This window comes from Gekko japonicus, unplaced genomic scaffold (assembly GCF_001447785.1).
Source record: "Gekko japonicus isolate JY-2015 unplaced genomic scaffold, Gekko_japonicus_V1.1 scaffold2377, whole genome shotgun sequence".
In the NCBI taxonomy this organism is placed as follows: Eukaryota; Metazoa; Chordata; class Lepidosauria; order Squamata; family Gekkonidae; genus Gekko; species Gekko japonicus.
In genome coordinates, this window is record NW_015167606.1 from 214,283 (window position 1) to 238,480 (window position 24,198).

Here is a 24,198-nt window from a genome sequence, read left to right on the forward strand (position 1 = left end):
CATTAGCAGAAATACACCATGGGGATCTTTCCAGAGTTTCTTCAATATACTCAATATACCACTCACCAACTTTGAATATGAAATCCCATTTCGTGTAAATAAAATTTGTACTGTGAGACAAATCTGGTAAATCTTTCCATTATTGTCGTCATTTCCCCATGTCACTTAGAACTTCCCATGCATCAGCTCTGTTGAAATTGTTGGAAACTTATTGTACATAAATCAAGGTGGGTAGCCATGTTGGTCTGAAGCAATAGAACAAAGTTAGAATCCAATGGCACCTTTAAGACCAACAAATTTTTATTCAATATGTGAGCTTTTGTGTGCAAGCACATTTCATCAGACGATGAAATGGAATTACATATCATAGTTGTATATGTAGGAGTGGTTTGTTAAATTAGCATGCAAAGTAGTGAAAAAACTTTTTTTTAACAGATCAAAAGAATTACAAGTTAGTTCCCGGTTATCATCTGTTTCGGTTCAACTGGGGGGAAAAAACAACATAGGTAATAAATATGTAAGAACTGGAGATAGATGTGCCCTAATTTTTAGAATCCTACCCTTAGACCCCATCCATCTCCTTTCAAGCATGGAGGTGAATTTTACAGCACCTTGGCTGTGTAGAGTGTTTTCCTTGTCCCCAAAACAAAGAATTTCATTTAAATCTACCATTCCAAATTACATTACATATTTAATTATATGCTAAGAGTAGTAATAATATTTTGCTTCAGTAAAACATGGAGTTAACTGACAAAAACCTTTTCTTGGGGTAGTGTTATGTCAGAGATCAACACGATACTGCATTGCATTACAATCACTATTATAATATACTATCACAGAAAAAAGAAAATAAAGAAGGGGATGTATAGCCCTTCTTAGTGAGAATACATATGTGAGAATAGAATGAGTTAGCATGTATAATGGGATAAGAAACCAATATCCCTGTTAAGTCCTGGCGGGGTGTTTGTTCCAAGTGTTGTAATAACTTGTAATGTAGCTGTTTCCCTTTCCATTCTGTTCCTGAAGTTCCTTTGCAATAAAACAGCTACTTTGAGGTCAGCCATTGAATGTCCTGGAAGGTTGAAGTGTTCCCCTACAGGTTTCTCAGTCTTGTGATTCCTGATGTCTGATTTGTGTCCATTTATCCTCTGGCGTAGGGTTTGTCCTGTTTGTCCTATGTAGAGAGCCAAAGGGCAATGCTGGCATTTAATGGCATATACAATGTTAGAAGATCAATGAATGAATCATTCTTTTGATCTGTTAAAAAAGTGCCCTCACTATTTTGCATGCTAATTTAAGAAACCATTCCTATATATACAACTATGATATGTAATTACATTTCATTGTCTGACAAAGTGTGCATGCACACAAAAGTTCACACCCTGAATATAATTTTGTTGGTCTTAAAGGTACCATTAGACTATAACTTTGCTTTATTGTACATAAGAATGACTGCTTCTCTACTGTACTTGTAGATCAATAGTTTTGTTACAGAAACAGCCATGGTCCTATACCCAGTCGTCCAGTCTTACTCCAGCTGAAGCCAACAGGTATAAGCATATGGAAGTTGGGTGTCAGACTGTGGCCTAAATAAGCAGTTGTTACTTCTTACAAGGTGGTTAAAATATGGACAAATACTTTTTACTATTGTATTGAGTGTGAAAAAAAAAGTAGCATACAGTACTTTTTTAACTGTTAACCAAGCTGGAGGTATCAACATCACTTCTTTCATTAGATTTAGTTTTCCAGGCGATGATTTTCCATAACTCAAAAGTGTTATCATTGGCAATGGCATAATCAGTTCCTCAGGCAGATCCTAAAATGGAAATGATATTGTGGTAAGAGCCATAATAAGAATTTGATACAAACGTCAGAAGAAATTAAACCCAGAGATTACTGCATGGATCTCCTTTTTGAATAAACTGCAGATATCTTTAATTGAGAATACAAAAATTTACAGCTACATACTTCAAACATTTAACAGTGGGGAATTCCCCTATATAATACCAAGAGAGACAGGAAGTCATACCTTTTCAGAAATACTATCATTTCATTAATATGAAAGAGAAACAGAGATTGGAAAGTGGTGATGATCTACATTTGGTGGATATGTCCCCAAGCACATGGATGCTGGAAACACACTGTACAGAAAATTAATGAAATAATGGGTCTTAATTTGACCATAGAGCCCCTTGGTAATCTCATTAAGTTGTTTTAAAGGAATTAGACAAGTTCAACATTTGGAACTATTGATTAATTTAAAGCTGGCTATGAATTTGTTAAGGAGCTGCGGTGGCTCAAGTGGTTAAGACGCTGAACTGCAGGCTGTGGAAGGTCAGTAGTTCAGCAGTTCAAGACCCGGGTGCCGCATGATGGAGTGAGCTCCCATCTATAGTTCCAGCTCCTGCCAACCTAGCAGTTCGAAAGCAAGAAATTGCAAGTAGAATAAATAGGTACCACTTCAGTGGGAAGGTAACAGCGTTCCGTGTGCCTTGGTGTTTAGTCATGACGGCCACATGACCACGGAAACGTCTTCGGACAGCGCTGGCTCTTCGGCTTTGAAACGGAGATGAGCACTGCAACCCTAGAGTCGGATTCAACTGGCTTTCGAGCAAGGGAACCTTTACCTTTACCTTTTATGAATTTGTTGCTAATACAGTTTTAGAAAAAAATCTAAGATGCCATCAAATTGTGTGGAAATGCTTCAGTTCCTTAAAGCTGGCATATATATTGAGATTCATAGGTATGATGAATAGCTATGGTAGGAATATTGATGGAAACTGGAAAGTGGGGGGAGGGGAAAACACAACCCAAGATAACACTGCGAACCAGAAGGGTTAAGCTGACCATGTAAATTATAAAAGTACAAAATTTATTAGGGTGTACATATATTAAAATATATTCGTGTTAAAATTTTTTTTCAAGTATCAGACTAATAAAAGCATATCAAATATTAATACACATGATGGGTCAACACTTTCCAACTGAAGACCAAATGCGTTTTGGCCTCACAGGGCCTTCCTCAGTGGTTACTATTACAACTTATTATAGACACACATTCAAACATATGTATACAAGATCTTTAGTACACTTATATAAAGACTAGATGTTGTATCCTTATATGTTTGTAATTGTGTTACTGGTTTTAATGATGGGCCACAGGTATAGCCATATCCATTCCAATTATTCTGGTAAATGAGATTTCATAAGTCTGAATGTGTGTCACTCCATCAAGGTAAGGAATATTGATGGAACACAATTTTCCACTGCTGAACTAGGACAAGGACACAGGTACCCTTTACTTGGACTAAAGTACTCCCTTATCAAGATTAACTGGTTTCTAATATACTTAAAAGATCATTTAATAATAGATTGCTTAAACACTAGTCACTGTCTTAGCTAGTGTTCTTTGGTAATAATATTTACATACATATGTATTATCTTTTCTCTTTTTAAAGTAATATTAACTAACCCAGGATTTTTAGTGCTGTTTTACAAATGTTCTAATAAGAAATCACATCCCTTTTCTTAATTAAGAAATTGGGGCTCACAGTTGTAGATTAACAGTTTTTTGTATAACAAAATAGCTTTTCTATTTATTGTGTTGATTTTAGTTTTTACTAGCAGTATTGTTTTAAATTGTTCTTTTTTACTAGCAGTATTGTTTTAAATTGTTCTTTTCTAATTCTTATCTATTGAATTCAAAATTTTAGTCAGTAATTAAAATCCAATATGCTTTCACTAATGGTTTTAGGAATTATCGTGAATTGCCTTGTGCATCATGAGAATAAGAAAGGAAGATTATTTATATTTGTAGATAAATATGCACTACTGGATTTGTGACTGGAAAGCAGGGGACAAGGTCCACATTAGTTGTTACAAACACATATCACCTTCTTGACCATTAAATTTGGTTGGCACAGGCAGCTACAACTACCTAGAAGCCTAAAGGACCATAAGATAAAACCCAAGGGGACCGCCGTACATCCCCACCATTCCATGGAAGCAACCCTAACATGGCAGGAACAAAGAGCATTTGCTTAAGGAACAGCCTAAAAGGCTAGTATTGAATCCTGGCTCTAGTGCAAGGCCCTGATGAACAGATCCTGGAAGTGGACATTCAAGGTAAAAAACTGAACTGAGAATGCTTAATACATTCACTAAAAGATACTGATCTAAAATACATTAACAGTAAAGATTCCTACAAACTGTAAACCTACTACCCATTTGTATGATATAACTCCCTTGAGTGGGAGTTTGGGAACGTGTGACAATCTGAGCAAAAGACCAAAATCTTGACACATACCTGATTGTGTTTCATTAAAGCAATCTGTAAGTACAAAGGCATGTCACTAGTAGTTGCAGCAGCCTTCACAACAGCAAGAGATACACACCCAATAGCCATGCTTCCCTTTATTACTGAAAACAGCAGGTTCTGCTGGTGGGATTGGATTTTCCACAACAGAAATCTTTTTCCCTGAGAATAAGAAGAGTATTTGCTTTAAAATTACCTTGTTACATTATCAAAACAGGTACAAGTAAAATGTTGGCAATTTAATTCTTTATACTGTGAATTAAAAGGAAATTAAGAAATAATAATCTACATATTCTGAAGAAATACTGTTGGGGTTAAAGAAACTGTCCAGAAATAGATGTTTTGAGGATTTCTTTCTTAATTCTGTTTGAAAAGTCCTTATATATGATAACACTTTCTTTAACTACTTTTCTAACAGTAATGCCCTTCAATTTCAACTTTAACTTCTTATATTCTTAGATGCAATAGTTTGATATTTCAAACTGCACTGAAGATATGTTCTAAGAACTGTAACTTTCCCTTTCTCTTCCTGATTTTTTGGCATTATGTCCCTTATCTTCTAAGTTCTAACAGCATCCTTAGATCCAGACTTTCCAAATGACTCTTTAAGTGCACAAAACTCAAAATCCAAGGTAGATTTTGAAAATTACTCTGTTCCCATTTAGCCACCTTTATAATGGCTAGATTTTTATAGCAAAGAATTTAGCAATCATCAACTCCCACTGTGACATTTATGTCCTCAAATCCTTATCATACAATGGTTTGCTTTGATTCCCAAATAGGAGCCAGTATCTTTTGAAAATCTGACACTAGTTGTGGGTGCTGAGCACCTTTGAAAATCTGACCTTTAATCCAAGCACTTAACAGCACTCTTGAACAGAGCATAAACGTTGCCAAGTGCAACTATGGAACACTATCTAGAGACCCAACTAAAGACGGCTTTAATTTGAAGCACATCAGAGAGATAACCTTCCTTAGGTCCAGAATACACAGTTAAAGAGAAAAATGAATGAGGAATCGAGTACAGAGCAAAGGAGTATGAACAGGATGTATTCTCCAAAAACCCTCAGAAATCAATTTAATGCTCCATAAAACGGCAAGTTCTCCTCTTGGTGGATCAACACTTCATGCTTCAACTGAGGCTCTTCAATTGCAATAACCAAGTATTTTCACTTTATATTTGGTTGCCATAAGTTGGCTATGACATGACAGCATTCTCTGCCGCCACCACCAATAAATTAATTACTAAAATTAAACTATATGATCATAATATAAAGAAATCAATACAAGTTCCATTTTGGCAATGTTGCTCCCCTCACTCAGCACTCTTGCACCAAACTGCTCCCTAGCTACTGGCTAAACAAGCATGAGAGAGCATCCACAATGATACATTACAGCACTAGTGACAAAATATCTGGAAAAAATAAGAGACAAGCCAGTTAAGCACCTGTGTGAATTCAGAAACTTGGTTAGGAAGCCAAAATACAAGAATCTTTTCCTTTTACCTCATGACGATAGAGAATAACTTCATTTTTAAAAAATAACCCCCTTTTACATTTTTAAATAAAACTCCTTAGCTTTTGAACTTAATCCTGAGAAAACAGTGGAGCTACTGCTGGCAGAAGGATTGACCCAGGAAATGAGGGGATCTTCTGTTCTGGATGTGATTGAGCTCCCTCTAAAGGAGCTGCTAGGCATGGGTCTCCTGTTAGATAAGCAGGTGGCAGTGGTGGCCAGAATTGCTTTTCACCAGTGGGCTTTCCTGGACTAAAAAAAATCTTGGCACTGTGGTACATCCCTGGTAGACTACAGCAAGGTGTTCCACTTAGGGCTGCCCTTGAAGAGTGTTCAAAAGCTATGCTGGCCGTTGCAGCCAGAATGCTGACTGGAGTGGGTCATAGGGATCATATCACTCCAATATTGAGCCTCCTATGTTGGCTCCCAATCAGCTTCCAGACTCAATTCAAGGTGCTAATATTGACCTTTAAAGCCCTATATGGTTTGGGACAAACATAACTTAAGGAACACCCACTCCTGTATGAACCTACCCAATCACTACAGTCATGAAATACTTTTGCAAAGCAAGGAAAGTGATATTCTGTTTGACTCTGGCCCCTGCAGCAACCATTTTGGATTCGGCTCTGCTTCATTTTTGGGTGGCACTCACTGCCGCATCTCAAAATAGATGTTTATTAGCAAATGCTATAAAAACCTCCAGAGCATGATGGTGCAGCTGGAGTTCATGATGATAAACAGTAATCCAAATATAGTGGCCATTTCAGACGTTTTAGGACGTATCAGGGGTGGCATTCCTACATATTTTGGAGAGGGGATAGGGTTCAATAAATTCAGTTAAAATTTTTTTTAGAAGAAATAAACTTTCCCACAGAATTGCTACAAGTGGAAATTTTGGAAACAAATTATTGGTCATCTGACTAGAACTCTGATCTTGAAATGGAGAATGAAATAAGAAAGGTAAAAAAAGTTGAAAGCATTGTAATAAAAGGTCACCATAACTATAGAATACAGTTTGAGTCCAGTGGCACCTCTAAGACCAACAAAGTTTTATTCAAGTTATAAGATTTCATTTTATTCAAGGTATAAGCTTATTCAAGGTATAATCTTCCTTATGTTGTATGCCAATTTACTGCTCACCCTCTACCTATATGCATGGACTGGTAACTTCCATTTCATTGTATCTGATGAAGTCTGCATACACACGAAAGCTCATACCTTGAATAAAACTTTGTTGGTCTTAAAGGTGCCACTGAACTCAAACTTTGTTCTGCTACTTCAGACCAACACGGCTACCCACCTGAACATAAAACTATGTAAGTTAACACCATGACATGACAAAAAGACAAAATGTTTATGTACTAGAAATTACTGTGCATGACAGCTGATCATGGAGCTAACTAGAAAGGAGACAACCCTGGACATGGTCCTGAGTTCTGAGGGGTGTCCAGGTATGATATTGTTGAACCAACTGGGAATAGTGTGTTGGTAGTTAATCTTCAGCACTCAGATCTGCAGGATCTAAGGTGACAGCTGACAAGCTGTAGATAACACAACCGGTTCTGACTGGAACTGAAGCAAGGCCAGTCATTATGACTCAGCATGAAGCTGATTGGTTATGATCTGTATATATGTGGACATGTTCCAGCTCTGTATTCCTTCTTCTTTTGTACTCATGGTGTATGGCGGAGCACTTTGTTGGTGGAGTGTACATAGTGTTAATAAACCTGTATATAGTATACCACTGGTCTGCGTTAGTGTGGTGCTATATAGAACCTCCACTGGAGTGGCTGGAAAAGTCCTGGTGGCTGGTGTTGCTGAAAGAGTGCTTCAGACACGCAGTGCAACATAGTGACCATGGTGCTATTTTTCAGTATTGTATAAATGGAAAGTTGCCCAAGAAGTTCAATAGGGCAATATTTGACTTCAGAAAAGGAAACCTCAAAATGAAGAGATTCAGCAAAAGGAAGCTGAAAGGAGGAATGAAATCAATTCAGAATGTTTGAAAATTATTTAAATCCACAATAATAATAGCTTGGATACCATTATAATAAAAAGGACATCGTCCACATGGTTAATGAAACATCATCAAGGAAGCCTTAAGAGGCTATAAGGCTTTCTTTAAAAAGTGGAAGTCTTGTCAAAATGAGAATAAGGAACACAAGCGCTAGCAATTTCACAAACAATAAGATTTTCTTTAATGCATTAGAAAGCAGGGAATTACCAGGCAGCTGAGCTATTAGACAGAGATCACAGAGAAGCTGAATTAATTTTTTGCCTCTGTCTGGAAGATGTGGATCAGCTACCTGTACCAGAACCGCTGGTTGCGGGGAAGGTGTCTAATTAACTGAGTCAAACAGAGGTGACAGAAGATGAAATTTTCTAGGGCTTACTAACAAATTAAAAAATTACAAGTAACTCAGTTTAGAGGACATATACCCAAGGGTTCCTCAAGAACTCATATGAAAATGTTGATCTCCTAACAATATTATGCAACATCACTAAAACTGGAATCCCTACCAGAGGACCAGAAAGTAGCAAACATAATGCTGGTCTTTAAAAACCAGTTATTCTAATGTAATTTCTAAGTAAATTATTGAAGACACATTATACTTATAACTTTTTATCTGTCCCATAATACTTGAACTCAGAGGCATCCAATGAAGTTGATGGGCAGTACATACTTCTTTACTCAATAAACAATAAACTTATGGTACTCACTGACATAGGATGCACTGAGAGCCATTAGCTTTGATGGCTTTAAAAGTAGATTGGACAAATATACTGAGGATAGATACATGAATTATTGTTAGCTGTAATGGCTGCACGGAACCTCCAAAGGCAGTATAGCTGTGAATTTCAGTTTCTTAAGAACAACAACAGGGGCAGGCCTTCCAAGGAACCATTGGTCTGATTCAGCAGAGATGTTCTTATTTCTAGAGCCAGGAGTGTTTAATGCCAGCACCATTACCATTTTGCCTTCCGGTACCAGCTGCCACTTCTGACAATTAAAATCAGCCTGGCAGAGTTTGGTAATCTTTACTGTAGAATTGGGCAAAGGAATTACAAGGCAAACACTCATATATTCCAGCTGCAACATAAGAGCAATGTACAGGTGCTCATGTGGTTGTTAAACCTATGTGATTCCTCTACTTGCTCTCCATGGGCTCTTCCATGACTAAAAAAAAATAAAAGCTTGTGGTGACTTTAAGATTAAAACCTTTCTTGTAGTAGCATCTGAAAAAGTGGGTTCAACCCCACAAAACCTCATGTTACAATGAATGTGTTATGCACCACCAATCTTTTTGCATTGTCTCCCACAAGAATTTGTTTCCATGATTAACAGTGCCACCCTAAGAATACTTTGCTGGGAGTAAGTGCCACTAAACAGACCTGAGTAGGAGTCTGAGTAGACCAATCCTACGTCAATTGGGCTTATTCCCAGAAAAGTGTTCTTAGGAATGCACTGCAATATCCTTAAGTACTACTGGCATAAGCAGAGCAATCAAGACAAGCAAGGGGAATCAGACTATCTCAGCTTGAGATCATGAAGCCCAGGTTTGCAATATGATGTGAAACACAGGCATACAAGTGGAAGCAGAAGCAGGGTCTGGGCTGCTCAGATCTCTAGTTTTACCCTCTACAAACATGTCTCCAAAAGAATGGGGAAAATGTTGTTGTGGTACCATCTTCCTAAAAGAGACAGTGTCATCTTTAATCAAACAAACCTAGCTTCGCTTGTTTCTTTTTTCCAGATGGTGCTGTAACAGGTGGTGGAGGAGGAAACATTATTTCCTGGGTTTCTTTCTCTTTTTCTTTTTCCTTTTCAGCTTCCCTTCTTTCTTCTTCTTCTTCCTCAGCTTTCTTTGTGAAATATTCACTATAGTAAAAGGAAATGGCAGAATGACTGGTTGCTTCATAATATTACAAACCTCAGACTCTATAAAATCAGGGACAGGAGAACTCCTGGCCCACGAAAGAGTGACTGGGAATAACATTAGAGTACCAGTGCAATTGTTTCAACCTTACAGCTATAAATAATATGTTTCCATTACATGATTGGCCCCATTTGAAAGGTAACATGATGGTAGGAAAGTTTATTTCGTTTAAAAAACAGATAGTGGTCCCGGACCCAATGCATGAAGGAAGCACAAATGAAAATCCCAAGCACAGTTCAAACATTGTCAGTGGTAAGAACATAAGAACCCAAGAGAAGCCAATGTTGGATCAGGCCAATGGCCCATCTAGTCCAACACTCTGTTACACAGTGGCCAAAAATACCAGATGCCATCAGGAGGTCCAGCAGTGGGGCCAGGACAGTAGAAGCCCTCCCACTGCTGCCCCCCCCCCAAGCACCAAGAAGACAAGAGCATCACTTGCCCCAGCCTGAGAGTTCCTAACTATACCTTGTGGCTAATAGCTACTGATAGACTTGTGCTCCATATGCTTATCTAATTCCCTCTTGAAGCTGTCCATGCTTGTAGCCGCCGCCACCTCCTGTGGCAGTGAATTCCATATGTTAATCACTCTTTGGTTGAAGAAGTATTTCCTTTTATCCGTTCTAACCCAACTGCTCAGCAATTTCATTGAGTGCCCACGAGTTCTTGTATTGTGAGAAAGGGAGAAAAGTACTTCTTTCTCGACCTGCTCTATCACATGCATAAACTTATAAACCTCGATCATGTCACCCCTCAGCCGTCGTTTCTCCAACCTAAAGAGCCCCAAGCGTTTTAACCTTTCTTCATAGGGAAAGTGTTCCAACCCTTTTATCATTCTAGTTGCTCTTTTCCCAATGCTATAATATCCTTTTTGAGGTGTGGTGACCAGAACTGTACACAGTACTCCAAATGAGGTCGCACCATTGATTTATACAGGAGCATTATGATACTGGCTGATTTGTTTTCAATGCCCTTCCTAATAATCCCCAGCATAGTGTTGGCCTTTTTTACTGCAGTTGTACACTGTACACTGTACATTTTGAGTTATCTACTACAACTGGGGGCTGAATGTGCTGGTTCCAAGGTGCTGTCCTTGGTTTGAGTACTTTTTGACAAACGATCTCAGCCCACCACTACCATTGCCAGATAAGCACCCACTTTTCCAGGTCACTGCATAGGTTTTCTTGGTTGGCTGTACCATCAAGCTGTATTGATTAAAAAAATATGGTGAGGCGATATCAGTCAGTAATAAATTTTAGCCAATTAATGACCTAATCAAGGCCCTTCAAGCAAACTCTTAAGTTACGTTTGTCCAACTGACTCTGCAACAAATTGTGTGCAATGTTTTCTGAACTTTGATGTTAACATGTCATATTATAAAGGAAGCTTGTGATGCTAAAGTACTAAGCAAAATGACTGGAGTCTATGGCAGCCACTCACCATGATGTGATTGGATCTGACTGTGTGAGATGTAAGTTGTGTCTGAGATTCTGTTAAGTAAACACCTATCGGGCTGGAACCAGCACATTCAGCCCCCAGGCAAAGAAAATAACGCTCACAGACTATTTCAGGTTGGGATAACAACAGTGGTGGGAAGCAAGAGCCCCTCTTCACCCCATTCCATGGTCATGACCAGAATCAGGCTTCAATGGCTCTTCTAAATTGAGTTCCCACAGAGTCGTGATAGATGTAATGTGCAGTTTGGACCACAGTTCCTTGGGTTTGTGTCTTTTCTGCCATTTCTTTTCCCTGCTGAGAAGAAGAGATTGGATTTATACCCCGCCCTTCACTACCCAAAGGTGTCTCAGAGCAGCTTACAAACTCCTTTCCCTTCCCCTCCCCACAACAGACACCCTGTAAGGTAGGTGGGGCTAAGAGAGCTCTTGACAGAAACTGCCCCTTTTCAAGAACAGCTCTTATCAGAACTACGGCTTGCCCAAGGTCATCCAGCCTAGTGTAAGTGGAGGAGCGGGGAATCAAACCCGGTTCTCCCAGATTAGAGTCCGCGCACTTAACCACTACACCAAACTACACCACAGAATACAACTAGATACCTTGATGCCATGGCAGTATCAGTGTCATGCTGGCATCTGAGGTTTAGGATTGAGGTGTGAATGCTTATACTTAAAAACATTAAATCACTAGGTGATAAGCAAAATAAATAGAGACATACCCTAGCAGCTCATCAACTTTATACTGGTCAGTAGGCTGAAGGCCTTCGAGCAATTCATTCAATGAGTCATCTATCCATGTAACTGCTATATCTACTGATTCATGTCTTTCCTTTTCATCAGCATCCACTACTTCTGGGGAAGCATTCTCAAGAATTTCAGCATGAGAAGAAATCATGCTGGAACAAATGGTCTGCAGAACATTATTTAAAGATAAGGTCACTATTGAAATTTCACATAATAAATATGACATTGAAATTATTTTCTGCTAAGGGCTTATTTAAGCTTTGTTATTGATGTACATTTTTGCTTCCACTAACAAACGTAATGAACTCTTCACACTTCAAGTCTTTCACCAAGATATTCAAGAAATTACTACAGTGAATCCAGCTACTTCAACATAATTTATTGTTTGTACTCTGTTTAGCTGACATTCCTATTTGTTGGCATAAACACTGGTGTTTATGTAAACTTCTAAATAATGCCAATGTCCAAAGACTATACTGGATTATTTGTCTTTTTGGTTTTTTTGTAAATGAACCTGAATACCTGTTTTTCAACATGTCAAAGACAGTCTCCCACTGTAAGGCATTCATTCTTACTGAGGTGCAGACTGTGCTGGCATATGTAATACAGGAGAAATTTTATTAGGTAAAGCTACAGCAGGTAAAGGAAGGTTTTCCTAACTTCAAAGGAGAGAAAGGGGGATACAAACAGTCCTATATATTCTACCTTCTCTTTGTGTTGTTATATACAAGAAAATAATAATTTTGTTTTTAAATGCTTATTTCTCTTTTTTGTACTATCAAACATCAGGAAAAGTATAGCAAAGAGGACAAAGGGTAAAGAAAGATTAGGGCAAGAGAAAGAAGGGAGAAGCAAAAGAGAGATGGGACCATTTTAAAGAATAAAAAGGGATGATTCCTTTAATGTCTTCACCAAAGTTGTGCTTGATGTTTTCACAAACAGGAGAAATGAGAATTTAAAAGTACTATCACATTAGGCTCATGGCTGAATGCTTTTACAAACAACAATCACTTGAATGATGGAAAGAGATGGCATTTAATGTATGTAAATGAAAGACACCTACTTAAAATTCAAAGTGACCTTGATAAAATATGGTATACTTATCAAGAAACTGAGAAACTGATACTTATCAAAGGACACAGTGAAAAGGGGGAAAAGGTACACGTACAATGGTGGAAAGTGCCATCACGTTGTAGCTGATTTATGCCACCATATGGTTTTCAAGGCAAGAGATGTTCAGAGATGGTTTGCCATTGCCTACCTCTGCATAGTAACCCTGGACTTCATTGGTGGTCTCCCATCCAAGTACTAACCAAGTACTGATGAGATCTGGCTAGCCTGAGCTATGCAGGCCAGGATACATGTATCAGTACAAAATAAAAAAACAAATTTAGTCTGGAAGCAGATTAGGATGCAGACTGGAATTCATGTGCTCAGATACTAAGATGCAAACCGGGATTCATGTGCTCAGATATAGTCAATGTGAGATTCTAAATGAATAAACAACAGTGATATCGCAGTACAATATGATCATAGAACAAGAATACACTGCATAAACAACGCAGACAAAATCAGTTTACAAAAATGGTTACAAGAACCAGTATGTAATTACAGACTACAACAATAACACTAGAGTAAGACACAGAGTAAGAGACGAGGGTTCCGGATTTCACTCTTTGTTTTGATGATTCTTCCTCAGAAAGCTGAAAATAGGTCAATTGATTATTATACTCTAAAAATTACAAACATACATTCATATTTAAAGTTAACAAGTACCTGCATCAAGTGCTTAATATATAGAAGCCTCCAAGAATTATGTACAGGCTAAATCGCCTAAAGGAGAAAATTGCTTACATGATGATCTAGTTTGAAAAGGAATATTGTAAAATTCCAAATATTAATAATAATAGACTCTACTAAGGAGTCCTGCTCCTCACCAATCTGTTTATGTAGACAATCAAAAATGGGCAACCAATCTGTGGCAGAGCTTATTCTTACACTGTCGGCACGCCTCAAGGTGTGGTCACCAAACCTATTGATATATATACTAAAGCTAACAGCTAATAAGGCATCATAGCAAGTGGATTTTTAAAGTAACATTGACTAAAAGCCGAAGAACATTTTACTCATAAGTAACAACTTAGTTCTAAAGACTGGTTGAGGCCATATGGATGATAGATCCTGAGATGGAAGATCCAAAAAGCTTCACGCTGCCGCAGCATTCTTTAAACATCTATACAATTATATTGATGGGTCTTAAGGACTTCCAATATTACAAATTTAAAACAATCAGGAGAATGTTTTTTATCGACAAAATGCTGAACAAGAGGAGATTCTAAGCGTAAGTTTCTGATACAAGACTTATGTTCAACTATACGTGTTCTGATTGTTCCAATTGACATCCCAACATAGAGGGATTGACAGGTACATTTTAAAAGATAGATGACTTGTCTGGTGTAGCATGAAGAAAAAAACCTAAGATCATACACAAAGTTTCTACACTTGTTACTAATGTGAATTATATTTTTGTGCGCTATTTTGTCTGCGTTGTTTATGCAGTGTATTCTTGTTCTAAGATTCTAAATGAAGACATTTCAGCAGTTAGCATTGTAAAACCAACAACAAGCATTTTCCCATCCACGAACAAGAATACAGCAGGAGACAGAAGCTTTTGTAAAGTTTTCTAAATTGTTGATTCTCACAGGCAACCAACTTAGAAGATAGGAGAAACACAGAACGAGGTAGAGGCAAAGGGCTCATAGCCTGCGACCCTCAATGGGTCAGGCTGGTGGATCCAGTAGCAACTCCAGATGTTGGAATGGTACTGTTTGCCTACATCATATATTTGCATTTCTTGTAAGCCCCTTTGAGTCCCCAGTGGGTAGCAAGATGGTGAAGAAATACTTAATAATTAAATAAATGTGGCCCATAGCCCACTGCTGCTGGAGCTCTGGATCAATAAAAATAATAGTATTGTGTAAAGTATTATTCCACCATATTAACATCCACTGAAAATGTGTTTCAATCTAGAAAAGAAAAAAATTGAAATAATTATTTTTAATACTGCTAAAAGTGAACATTAAAAAATTCAAAATGAAACAATTTATTGCACACAATATTTTTTTAAAAAAAAATTTAATGGCACTTTTCATAGCGATTCCTATCAGTTCACATAGCCCACTGAATAAATTATTTGTGAGGCTACATATTCCACACAGGTCACCAGCTAAACATCCCTGATTTGGACTGTAATGAAGCAAACTGCAGCTCATACCTTATCACAGTTCTTAACTTGGCAAGACACTTCCACTTCTAAAGTTGGATGACCAGTCCCATCCAGCACCTTCTTCCCAACTAATCTGCATATTACTGGAGGTTTTGACAATTTGGAAAAGTAGTTTGCCTGAAATACAACAATTACTACAATTAGTTTTTATATATTTAAGTGGAGTGTTTCATGCTTCGTTAGTATGTAATCCTTTGCATACCTTTTCTGTGAAATTTACCAAGTTGCTCAATTACTTGGACACATGACTTGAAGTCATAGCAATTACTGATGAAACCCTCAACCCTCCTTTCCAGTTTAATCCTGATGCAGCCCTCTTCTTGGCAGTGGCATCCCAAGGGGGTGCTGGGGGTGCTTTCCTCCCTGAGCCAGTTTGGTGTAGTGGTTAAAAGCGGTGGAGTCTAATCTGCAGAACCAGGTTTGATTCCCCACTCCTCCACATGCAGCCAGCCAGGTGATCTTGGGTCAGTCACAGTTTTCTCAGAGCTGTTCTCTCAAGAACAGTTCTCTCAGAGCTCTCTCAGAGCTCTCTCAGCCCCACCTACCTCACAGGGTGTCTGTTGTGGGGAGAGGAAAGGAAGGCTTTGTAAGTCGCTCTGAGACCCTGAGGGAAAGGTGGGGTATAAATCCAACTCTTCTTCTTCTTCGCCTTTGAAGGGGGCCCTCGAACCCAGCATTGTAGTATCTTCCCTTTCATTTTTAAGATGTAGTTCTGGCTGCAGCCACTAGGGGTGCAGAGAAGTCTGTGCATAGCAAAAAAGCTCTAGGATGGACTAAGCTTCCCTGGCTTTCTCCAAGACTCTAGCAAACGTCTTTAATAGATTATGTTGATAGCTGCTACAGTAATTGCTAGAGAGAGCAAAGTTCAAGTCCAGTGGCACCTTTAAAACTGACAAAAAATTTATTCAAAGTATAAGCTTTCAAGTGCACACACACCTCTTCGGAGGGAGGGGAGGGAGGGGAGTTTTTCTGACAAGCATTGAGATTGCTCTGCTCTGCTGTTTGAGACCTGATCACACACACACATTAAAAGAAAGGAAAGGGGTACAGGAAAGAGATGCGTTGGGATAAGGGGAAAGGGGAATTAAAAATATATTGTTTTGGCTTATTAAAAGGGTTCTTTAAGATTAGATTTCTCCATGTCTATCTGGTATTTTATTTTATTTTAAAAAGACCCTGATTAGGAATTAGAACAGTTGGATAGGATTCCATTGTTTAATGACAGGAAATAGATTGATAATTATTTAAAAATACATCTAGGGTTCAATATGTTCCAGTTCAACATGTCTCCCTCTCTCCCCTCCTAGCTCACTGGCTGCCTTTCTTCACATTAACCCCCCCTTGCTTTTTTAACTGTTTCATTATCATCACTAGCACTGAGGGGATTTTACCCAGTCTGAAATCAACACATTATTTGACTTCTCCATTTCTAACAGATGGGGGGGAAGGAAACCTAACATCACAGCTTGCAATCTTTATTAGTGGAAAAGAGCAAGAGTCCAATAGCACCTTAATGACTAAGAAAATTTGTGGCAGAGCTTGAGCTTTCATGAGTTCTTCAGACACAACTAGAATGTGAGTCCATCTGTCCTTACATCTTGGAGAGTGGAATGATTTCAGATGCTGATTGACAATAGCAGGCATTAGTAATGATACAGGAAACCTAGGTTTCAATTCAGTCCAGGACGATGCATTATCTTGAGCTTCACTATCAGTTGCAATTCAGCAGTCTCTTTCTAAACTCCCTTTGAAATTCCTTTGTAAGAGAACTGGTACTCTTGGGTCAGCAACTGAATGTCCTGGAAGGTTAAAATGTTCCTCAATTGGTTTTTAAATGTTGTGGTTTTTAATCTCAGATTTATGTCCATCGAGCATCCTCCTGGACTGAATCTTCCTGGACCAAACTGAAACATGGACCACTGCTGATATCTCCATGACTCTCTGCATTTCACACCTAATCCAATCAAGCCTGCTATTGTCATTCACCTGCATTGCCATTCAGCATCTGAAATTACCTTTATAAAGTTTATATCTCCAGTACCTAGTGTTACATTTTATAGCACACATGGCCTGGCCCAAAAAAATGACTTATGTCAGATCTGGCCCTTGTAACAAATGAGTTAGACCCCTCTGGTCTAGCCTTCCTTGTTGCAGCAAGATAAAAACAATCCTTCCCTCTCTTAATTTCTCTCCCTCTTTTCCACATGTTTCTCATTCATTTCTGTCTTCCTTCACCTAATTTTTCTGTGTGTCCCCCCCCACCTCAGATCTCAGAAGGCAAGAAGGGTTGATGTGGAGGCAGGCAATGGCAAACCACCTCTGAACATCTCTTGCCTTGAAAACCCTAAGAGGTCGCCATACTTGAGCTGTGACTTGATGGGGCGGGGGAAGAGGAGGGGATGTTAAAAAATTATCCACCCCAGCCACCAAATAGGCTAAGTACACCACTGCCTCTTGAATTCCATGTAACAATAAACAGGATGTTTAGGAGTATATGAATAGAAAATCGTGATTGCATCCATTTAAGTTTGTTAAATAAACACAAATGTAACCATGGCCTCTCCATGGAAAGGTACCACCTACACCGGTTCTTCTAGTTTCTAGCCTGCCCTTTGTTGATGGCGCATTTTTCCTTTCGGTGGCTGATGAGCAAAGGAGAGAAACCAACAACAGAGTAGTACCTAATACCAACAAAGTCCACCAGCATGGTCTTCTGTAACAATCAGGGCCATTTAAATGACATATAAGGTATATGCTATAAGATAAATGTTGATTCATATTTTCTAGCCACCCTCTTTATAACTAATTATTTTAACAGCATCTTCTAGTGGAGAGTGCATGATGATCCTGATCCCATTAATCAAATAAGAAATTAAAGCAGGTAGTTTTTAGTCAACCCCTACTATAGCTCCAAGGTTTTCTCTTTATTCTAGATCACCTTGTAACAACACCCTTAACAGATATGTGAAACATATTATTTGGGTTGGCCCAAGCACAATACTTATATAGTATAATTTCAAGCAACTCCCTTCCACAATGCACATGTGAATCTATACAGGGCAGCAACCTTTCTAACAATTCAAGATACACGGTCATGCCATTTAAGAGTCAGGAAAAAGTCACCTAAACCATACAGCCTTACATATCTACCATCTTCCACCACCCCTTCTCAATATTATTCCCCATTGCTAAGTATATATTTTTGTCCCTTTTCCCAAGATGAGAAGTCTTTAATGTCCTGCGAGTCAAGAGGGAAGGAACCAGTGGTTCTCTGCCTTTGATAGTTGTCTGGATGACGAATGCTGTTTCCAACTGTAAGGACCCCACCCCCTTCTACAGCCAAGATCCCCTTGGTTAGTGGGGTCCCCATCTTATTTCAGACTTAGTTGTTTGAATAGGCACCCCCTTCTAGAGCCTAAGTGCCAGGGGCCATGAAACCTGGAGAGTCTCATAAAGACACCTGTGTAAAGCCATAAAAGCTCAGGAAAGAGGTAGGGTGTGCTGGCATCACAAACTGATTACATACAGCCTCCCCCAGCTCAGGGTTCTCAAGAACAATTAGACTTCATTCTGAATAACAAAAGGTTTTTCAGCACTGAAATATCCTGGCATACCCCAGAGGTGTCTACCCAGCCCAAGGAAGTTGCTGTTTCATTAACCGACACCAGGTTCCTCTTTTTCCCTTTTTAGACCCTGTTCACATGTGGAATTTGCAGCAGGAGAGGCACGAATGTCGGGTAGAGTAAATGGGCGCGATCACAAGGACACATCTGGCAAGCATAGCACACCCATCGCCGACCTGTAGCATCCGCCCCGAAAATCCAGAGTTAAAAAATACCCGGGAAAGCCTACTAGCAAACGGTTTGCTACGGGCCGTCGACGGAATACCTACGTGTGATTGCTCAAGCGCACTCCTCTTGCTGTGTTGACGTGCACCAAAAACACACGCCGACAAACAAAACCTCACTTTGCCGCCGTGGCGTCTGATTGCGTTCTGGCGCGTTAAATTGCGCCGGTGCAAAAAGCCACGCCTCCCCCCCCCCACATTATCTGGCCTGTGTGACCGGGGCCTTACTCAATCAAAAAGGGCACTCAAGTCATTAATTCACACTCCATTCCATTTCAGGAGCTATCTCGACTCATCCAAACATTTGCATCCATGCAGATTTGGCTCACAATAGCCTAATCAAGGTATTTTTCTCACTTTTCCCCACCAGTTTGACAAGTTAACTTTAAACTAGCCAGTGAAATTCAAACTTTTTATCTTGGACCAATCATGTTCCTGGGAAAGTGGGTTCCCATGTCTCGCTATGGGACTCTTCCCCATAAAAAGACCAACCCAGGTCCATGAAAAGTTTCCCACTACCTGAACACCCCTGCAACTGTGTTGCAAACTCCTCCAGACTTCAAACCCAGGATTTCAGGCTGTATGTCCCTCCCCTAAAACTTCCTAATATCCTCCCTTTTCCTTTTTATAAGTGCACTCTCTTGCTGGTATGTGTGCATGTGTGCTTACTTGGGGAATTAGTTTTCAAGTGCTTAGTGTAGGTTCTTTACATTTTTACTTCTTTTATTTTGTATACAATAAAATTGTTTCTGTTTAAAATCACTCATTCTCTTTCTAATTCCATTTTGGGGTACCCCTACTGAGAACCACCCTAGTATACATAGACCAAAGGTCTCTTGTTTCTTTCTGGAACCCTTTTAAAGCTAATTTCCCTTCCCTTGGTCCAGCTTGTGTAACACTACCCAGTCGTAAACCCCATGATACTATTGTGTTACTGATACCACAGCAATGCCAGTCTCCACAGCTTCCCATGTCCCTAATTATGCTCTTGTCATGATACCTTTTTAAGTATAACCCATCATAGCTAAAATTGTGTGAGACCCACACGGTTAAAATTTTGCATCCTTTTGGCACTTTCTATATCATTAACCTGAAATCGCCCTGACATGGATTGGTCAGGCTAGCCTGATTTGGTCAGGTCTGGGAAGCTAAGTGGGGTTGGGCTTGGTTGGCATTTCGACAGGAGACCACCAAGAAATACCAGGGTCACTATGCAGAGGCAAGCAGTGGCAGACCACCGCTGACTGTCTCTTCTCTTGAAAAACCTATGGGGGTGCCATAAATCAGCTATTACTTGATGACAAAAAACAAACAAGCAGACAAAACCTCCATTATATCCCCCATTACTCTGATTGTTTTGATGTGCAACCTGTACTCTGGACAGAATACGGAGAAACAGAATGGTTTCCAATTGGCAAAGGTGTTGGACAAAAATGCATTTTAGCTCCCCATCTCTTCAATCTGTATGCAGAACATATCATAAGGAAAGCTGGACTAGATTTAGATGAAGGTGGAGTGAGAATTGGCAGAAGGAAGATCAACAATTTGAGATATGCAGATGACGCCACATTACTGACAGAAACTAGTGAAGACTTGAAACAACTCCTGATGAAGGTTAAAGCAGAAAGTGTAAAAGCAGGATTACAGCTGAACAAGACAAAAGTGATGACTACTGTGGAATTACACAACTTTAAGGATGATGATGAAGAAATTGAAATGGTTAAAGATTTTCTATTCCTTGGCTCCATCTTCAAACAAAAAAGGGTACAAACAAGAAATCAGAGAGAGACTGAGAGTGGGAAAGGTAGCCATGAAGGAGCTAGAAAAGATCTTTAAATGTAAGGATAAGTTGCTGGTGACCAACATCACCGTACGGTGGCTCAAGTGGTTAAGACACTGAACTGCAGGCTGTGGAAGGTCGGTAGTTCAGCAGTTCGAGACCTGAGTGTGCCGCATGACGGAGTGAGCTCCCATGTCTGGTTCCAGCTCCTGCCAATCTAGCAGTTCGAAAGCAAGAAATTGCAAGTACATAAATAGGTACCACTTCAATGGGAAGGTAAGTGTCCGTGCGCCTTGGTGTTTAGTCATGCCAGCCACATGACCATGGAAATGTCTTCAGACAGCGCTGGCTCTTTGGCTTTGAAATGGAGATGAGCACCGCAACCCTAGAGTCAGATTCGACTGGCTTTTGAGCAAGGGAACCTTTACCTTTACACCTCATTGCTATGTATGGGTGTGGAAGTTCAACAATAAAGCAAGCTAATTAATTTGAAATGTGGTGTTGAAAGGGAGTTTTACAGGTACCGTGGACTGCCACAAAGACAAACAAGTGGGTTTTATACCAATTCAAGTCTGAACTCTCCCTGGAAGCTCAAATTACTAAACTGAGGCTATCATGCTTTGGTCACATTATGAGAAGACAAGAGGAAGAGGAAAATACAATGATGCTATGAAAAGTTGAAGGCAGCAGAAAAAGAGGAAGACCCAACATGAGATGGACTGGCTCAATCAAGGAATCCACGGCCCTCAGTTTGAAAGACCTGAGCAAGGCTGTTAACAAGAGGACGTTATGGAGAACATTAATTCACAGGGTCTCCATAACTTTGGAAGCAACTTGAGGGCACTTCACACATTCACACACACTCCAACCCATTTCAGTCCTTTTAATGTTACGGGGAAAGGAGGTAGGCCTGTCGCCTGCTCGAGCAACGTATTTTAACAGTCCAAGCCATGAGTGTTGACTCAGAACCCCCAGCGCACGCAATACAACTTATTCTAAAGCACAGAATTCAGCCCACAACTACTAAGATTCTGACAGCAAACCCTATTGAAGTCGGGCTTGCTTCAGAACAATCATGCACGCGCAAATAACCAAGAAACTGTGTCGTTCATACAACTCTCTATTCAAAAGAAACGAATTCCATCCTCCCACTCGAAACCAAGAAACTGTGTCGTTCATACAACTCCCTACAAAAGAAACGAATTCCATCCTCCCACTCACACTCCCAATCCCACTCCCTTTTGTCCCTAATTCCACTGACGCCTGCGTACTAGATAGTTTTGCTCCCGGCTCGGTTCCTCCCGGGACGCATGCGCACTTTGGTGCACCGGCCGGCATACGTACCAGGTGCCCATAGAAGTCTGGCGGGCGGAGGTAGAACATGGTGTTGAGCACCTCCTCCAGGCGCTGCGGTACTTCGTTGCTCCGGTAATATTCTGCAGCCTGATGCTTAAGGTCGGTCAAGGTGCACCGTTGGCGCTGCGGTTCGCTCTCGGGGTGGCTTTGCCTGAGATCCATAACCGACCGGGAGAGAGTCAAAGCCCGTTGCTAGGAGACGGGGTCACGCGCTCTACTCAGTGTCGCGAATTCCGTGTTCTCGCGGTATCTGGCACCTCCAGCGTTCCAGTAGACCCTTGCTGAGCCTTCCATGGGGCAGATCTGATCGCTGCTGTTTAGTTTACTGGTTTAGCCCCGGGGCACAGCTCAGTTTCAGTAACTTCACTAGCATTATTACTTTTTCTGCATGAACTGGATTGCAATGGCCTTGTTGCTTCTTCAGATGCATGAGAGGAAATTGAAGATTGCACGAACTAAGACAACCCTGTAAGGTCATTGACCCTGTTGATAGACTCCCCTCATCGCTCTTGAAGAACCAGTATTCTGGTTTGGCCTGAATTAAGTTAAACTCTAATTACCTGAATAATTAAAGTCCTCATACATTGGAGCTACCAAACATAACAAGCAGGAAAGTGATCCACTCCACATTCCAGACTAGTGTGCACTGGAAGATGCTAATAGAATGTGCCACATGCAGAGAGTTACTCTGATTCGAATGTAGAAAAGAGGTATCTTAGATTGGTATTTGGGAATACATGTCTGTTCTATTAAAAGCAAAGAATAAAGTACATGTTGTAATGGCTTGCTTGGCAGTTACACTTCACGGGTAAAGTGTTGCCATTGAGTTTATTTACTTTGTTATCTTGTTTGGGCCAAGTGCTAGCACTTGTGACACCTCAGTCATATCCTGTAAATATGGGAATAACCTTCTAAACATCTTTGGCTGTAGTATGCAAGAAGGGCTGTAGAAGAACGCAATGGAAATATTAATAAAGCATGCTGTAAACTCCGTTTTATATAAATTGTACATTACAGAAAGTTTTGGGCATGGTTTGGTTAGAGATGTGTAAGGCCTTTTTATTTCTGAACCCAGTGTGTGTGCTGTTTCTCTCAACTTCTCAGAGGCTGGTTATGATCTTTATTGCCAGAAATTTTCTAGCAAGCACCCTTTAGGATCAAAAAAATACTCTTTGAACAACAGAATTGCTGAAGATTACCATCTTGAAAGAGACACAGATTACAGCTTGCAAAATGTCTAGGGAGGATAAAGCATCCAAAAGCCCCTCCTGACTTTACTTCTGTATTTAAAAACCCCTTACTTTTGATGAAAAGAAACATTTCACAATCTAAATGATCACTTTTAGTCTGCAATTTCCCACAAAAAAACTTTCACTTTGTTACTTTCTTCATTGGTAATTTTGTTGAACTAACTGAAAATGGATACACTTAAAATGCTGTTAGCTGTAGACTTCTTCAGATCTAAAATCAATGCACATGGACCTCCCTTATTGTATGCTCACTTCTGTGGGCTGGGAAGTAATGAAGAAAACCCTTCACGGGAATAATTTTCTTTTCCTTTCACCTCCTTTCTGAAATATCACAGCATCTCTCTAGGGAGTTAATCCTTCCCCACATCTCTGCATTCACCCAAGAAGTTTCTAACTGAAGATTGAACTATATGCGATTGAGTTGTATGACTGGAGCTCCCGGTGTGTTATTTGGCCCCCAAAAAAGCAGCAGTAGGGATAGGGATATGAATTGGGGCTGTGGAATAACCATTCCTCCCTCTGTGTGTTATTTCTAAGATTCCTAATGACTCTCCAAGGCCTGCTTTAAGCTCTTATAAAAGTGGGGGGGAGCAGCCCAGGAGGGGAGTTTCAGTCAAGAAAACACATGGGGAGGGTTTAAAATTTCTCTCCAGGGCTTTTTTTGTTGCAGTACTTACTGGTACAGAGTACCAGCAGCTTTGGGGGTGGTCTTC

The 24,198-nt window shown here is 39.8% G+C and overlaps 1 protein-coding gene across 1 annotated transcript in view; it reads right to left on the reverse strand.

Annotated features, from left to right (window-relative positions):
- Window positions 1–22,397, reverse strand: part of ENO4 (enolase family member 4) — a 43,132-nt gene extending 20,735 nt beyond the window's left edge. Inside the window, 7 exon segments of the mRNA XM_015414002.1 lie at window positions 1,685–1,816; window positions 4,307–4,423; window positions 4,425–4,477; window positions 9,559–9,710; window positions 11,942–12,132; window positions 15,241–15,369; window positions 22,224–22,397. Of these exon segments, the coding sequence (XP_015269488.1) occupies window positions 1,685–1,816; window positions 4,307–4,423; window positions 4,425–4,477; window positions 9,559–9,710; window positions 11,942–12,132; window positions 15,241–15,369; window positions 22,224–22,397 (948 nt within the window).
- Between the last annotated feature and the right edge of the window lie 1,801 nt (window positions 22,398–24,198).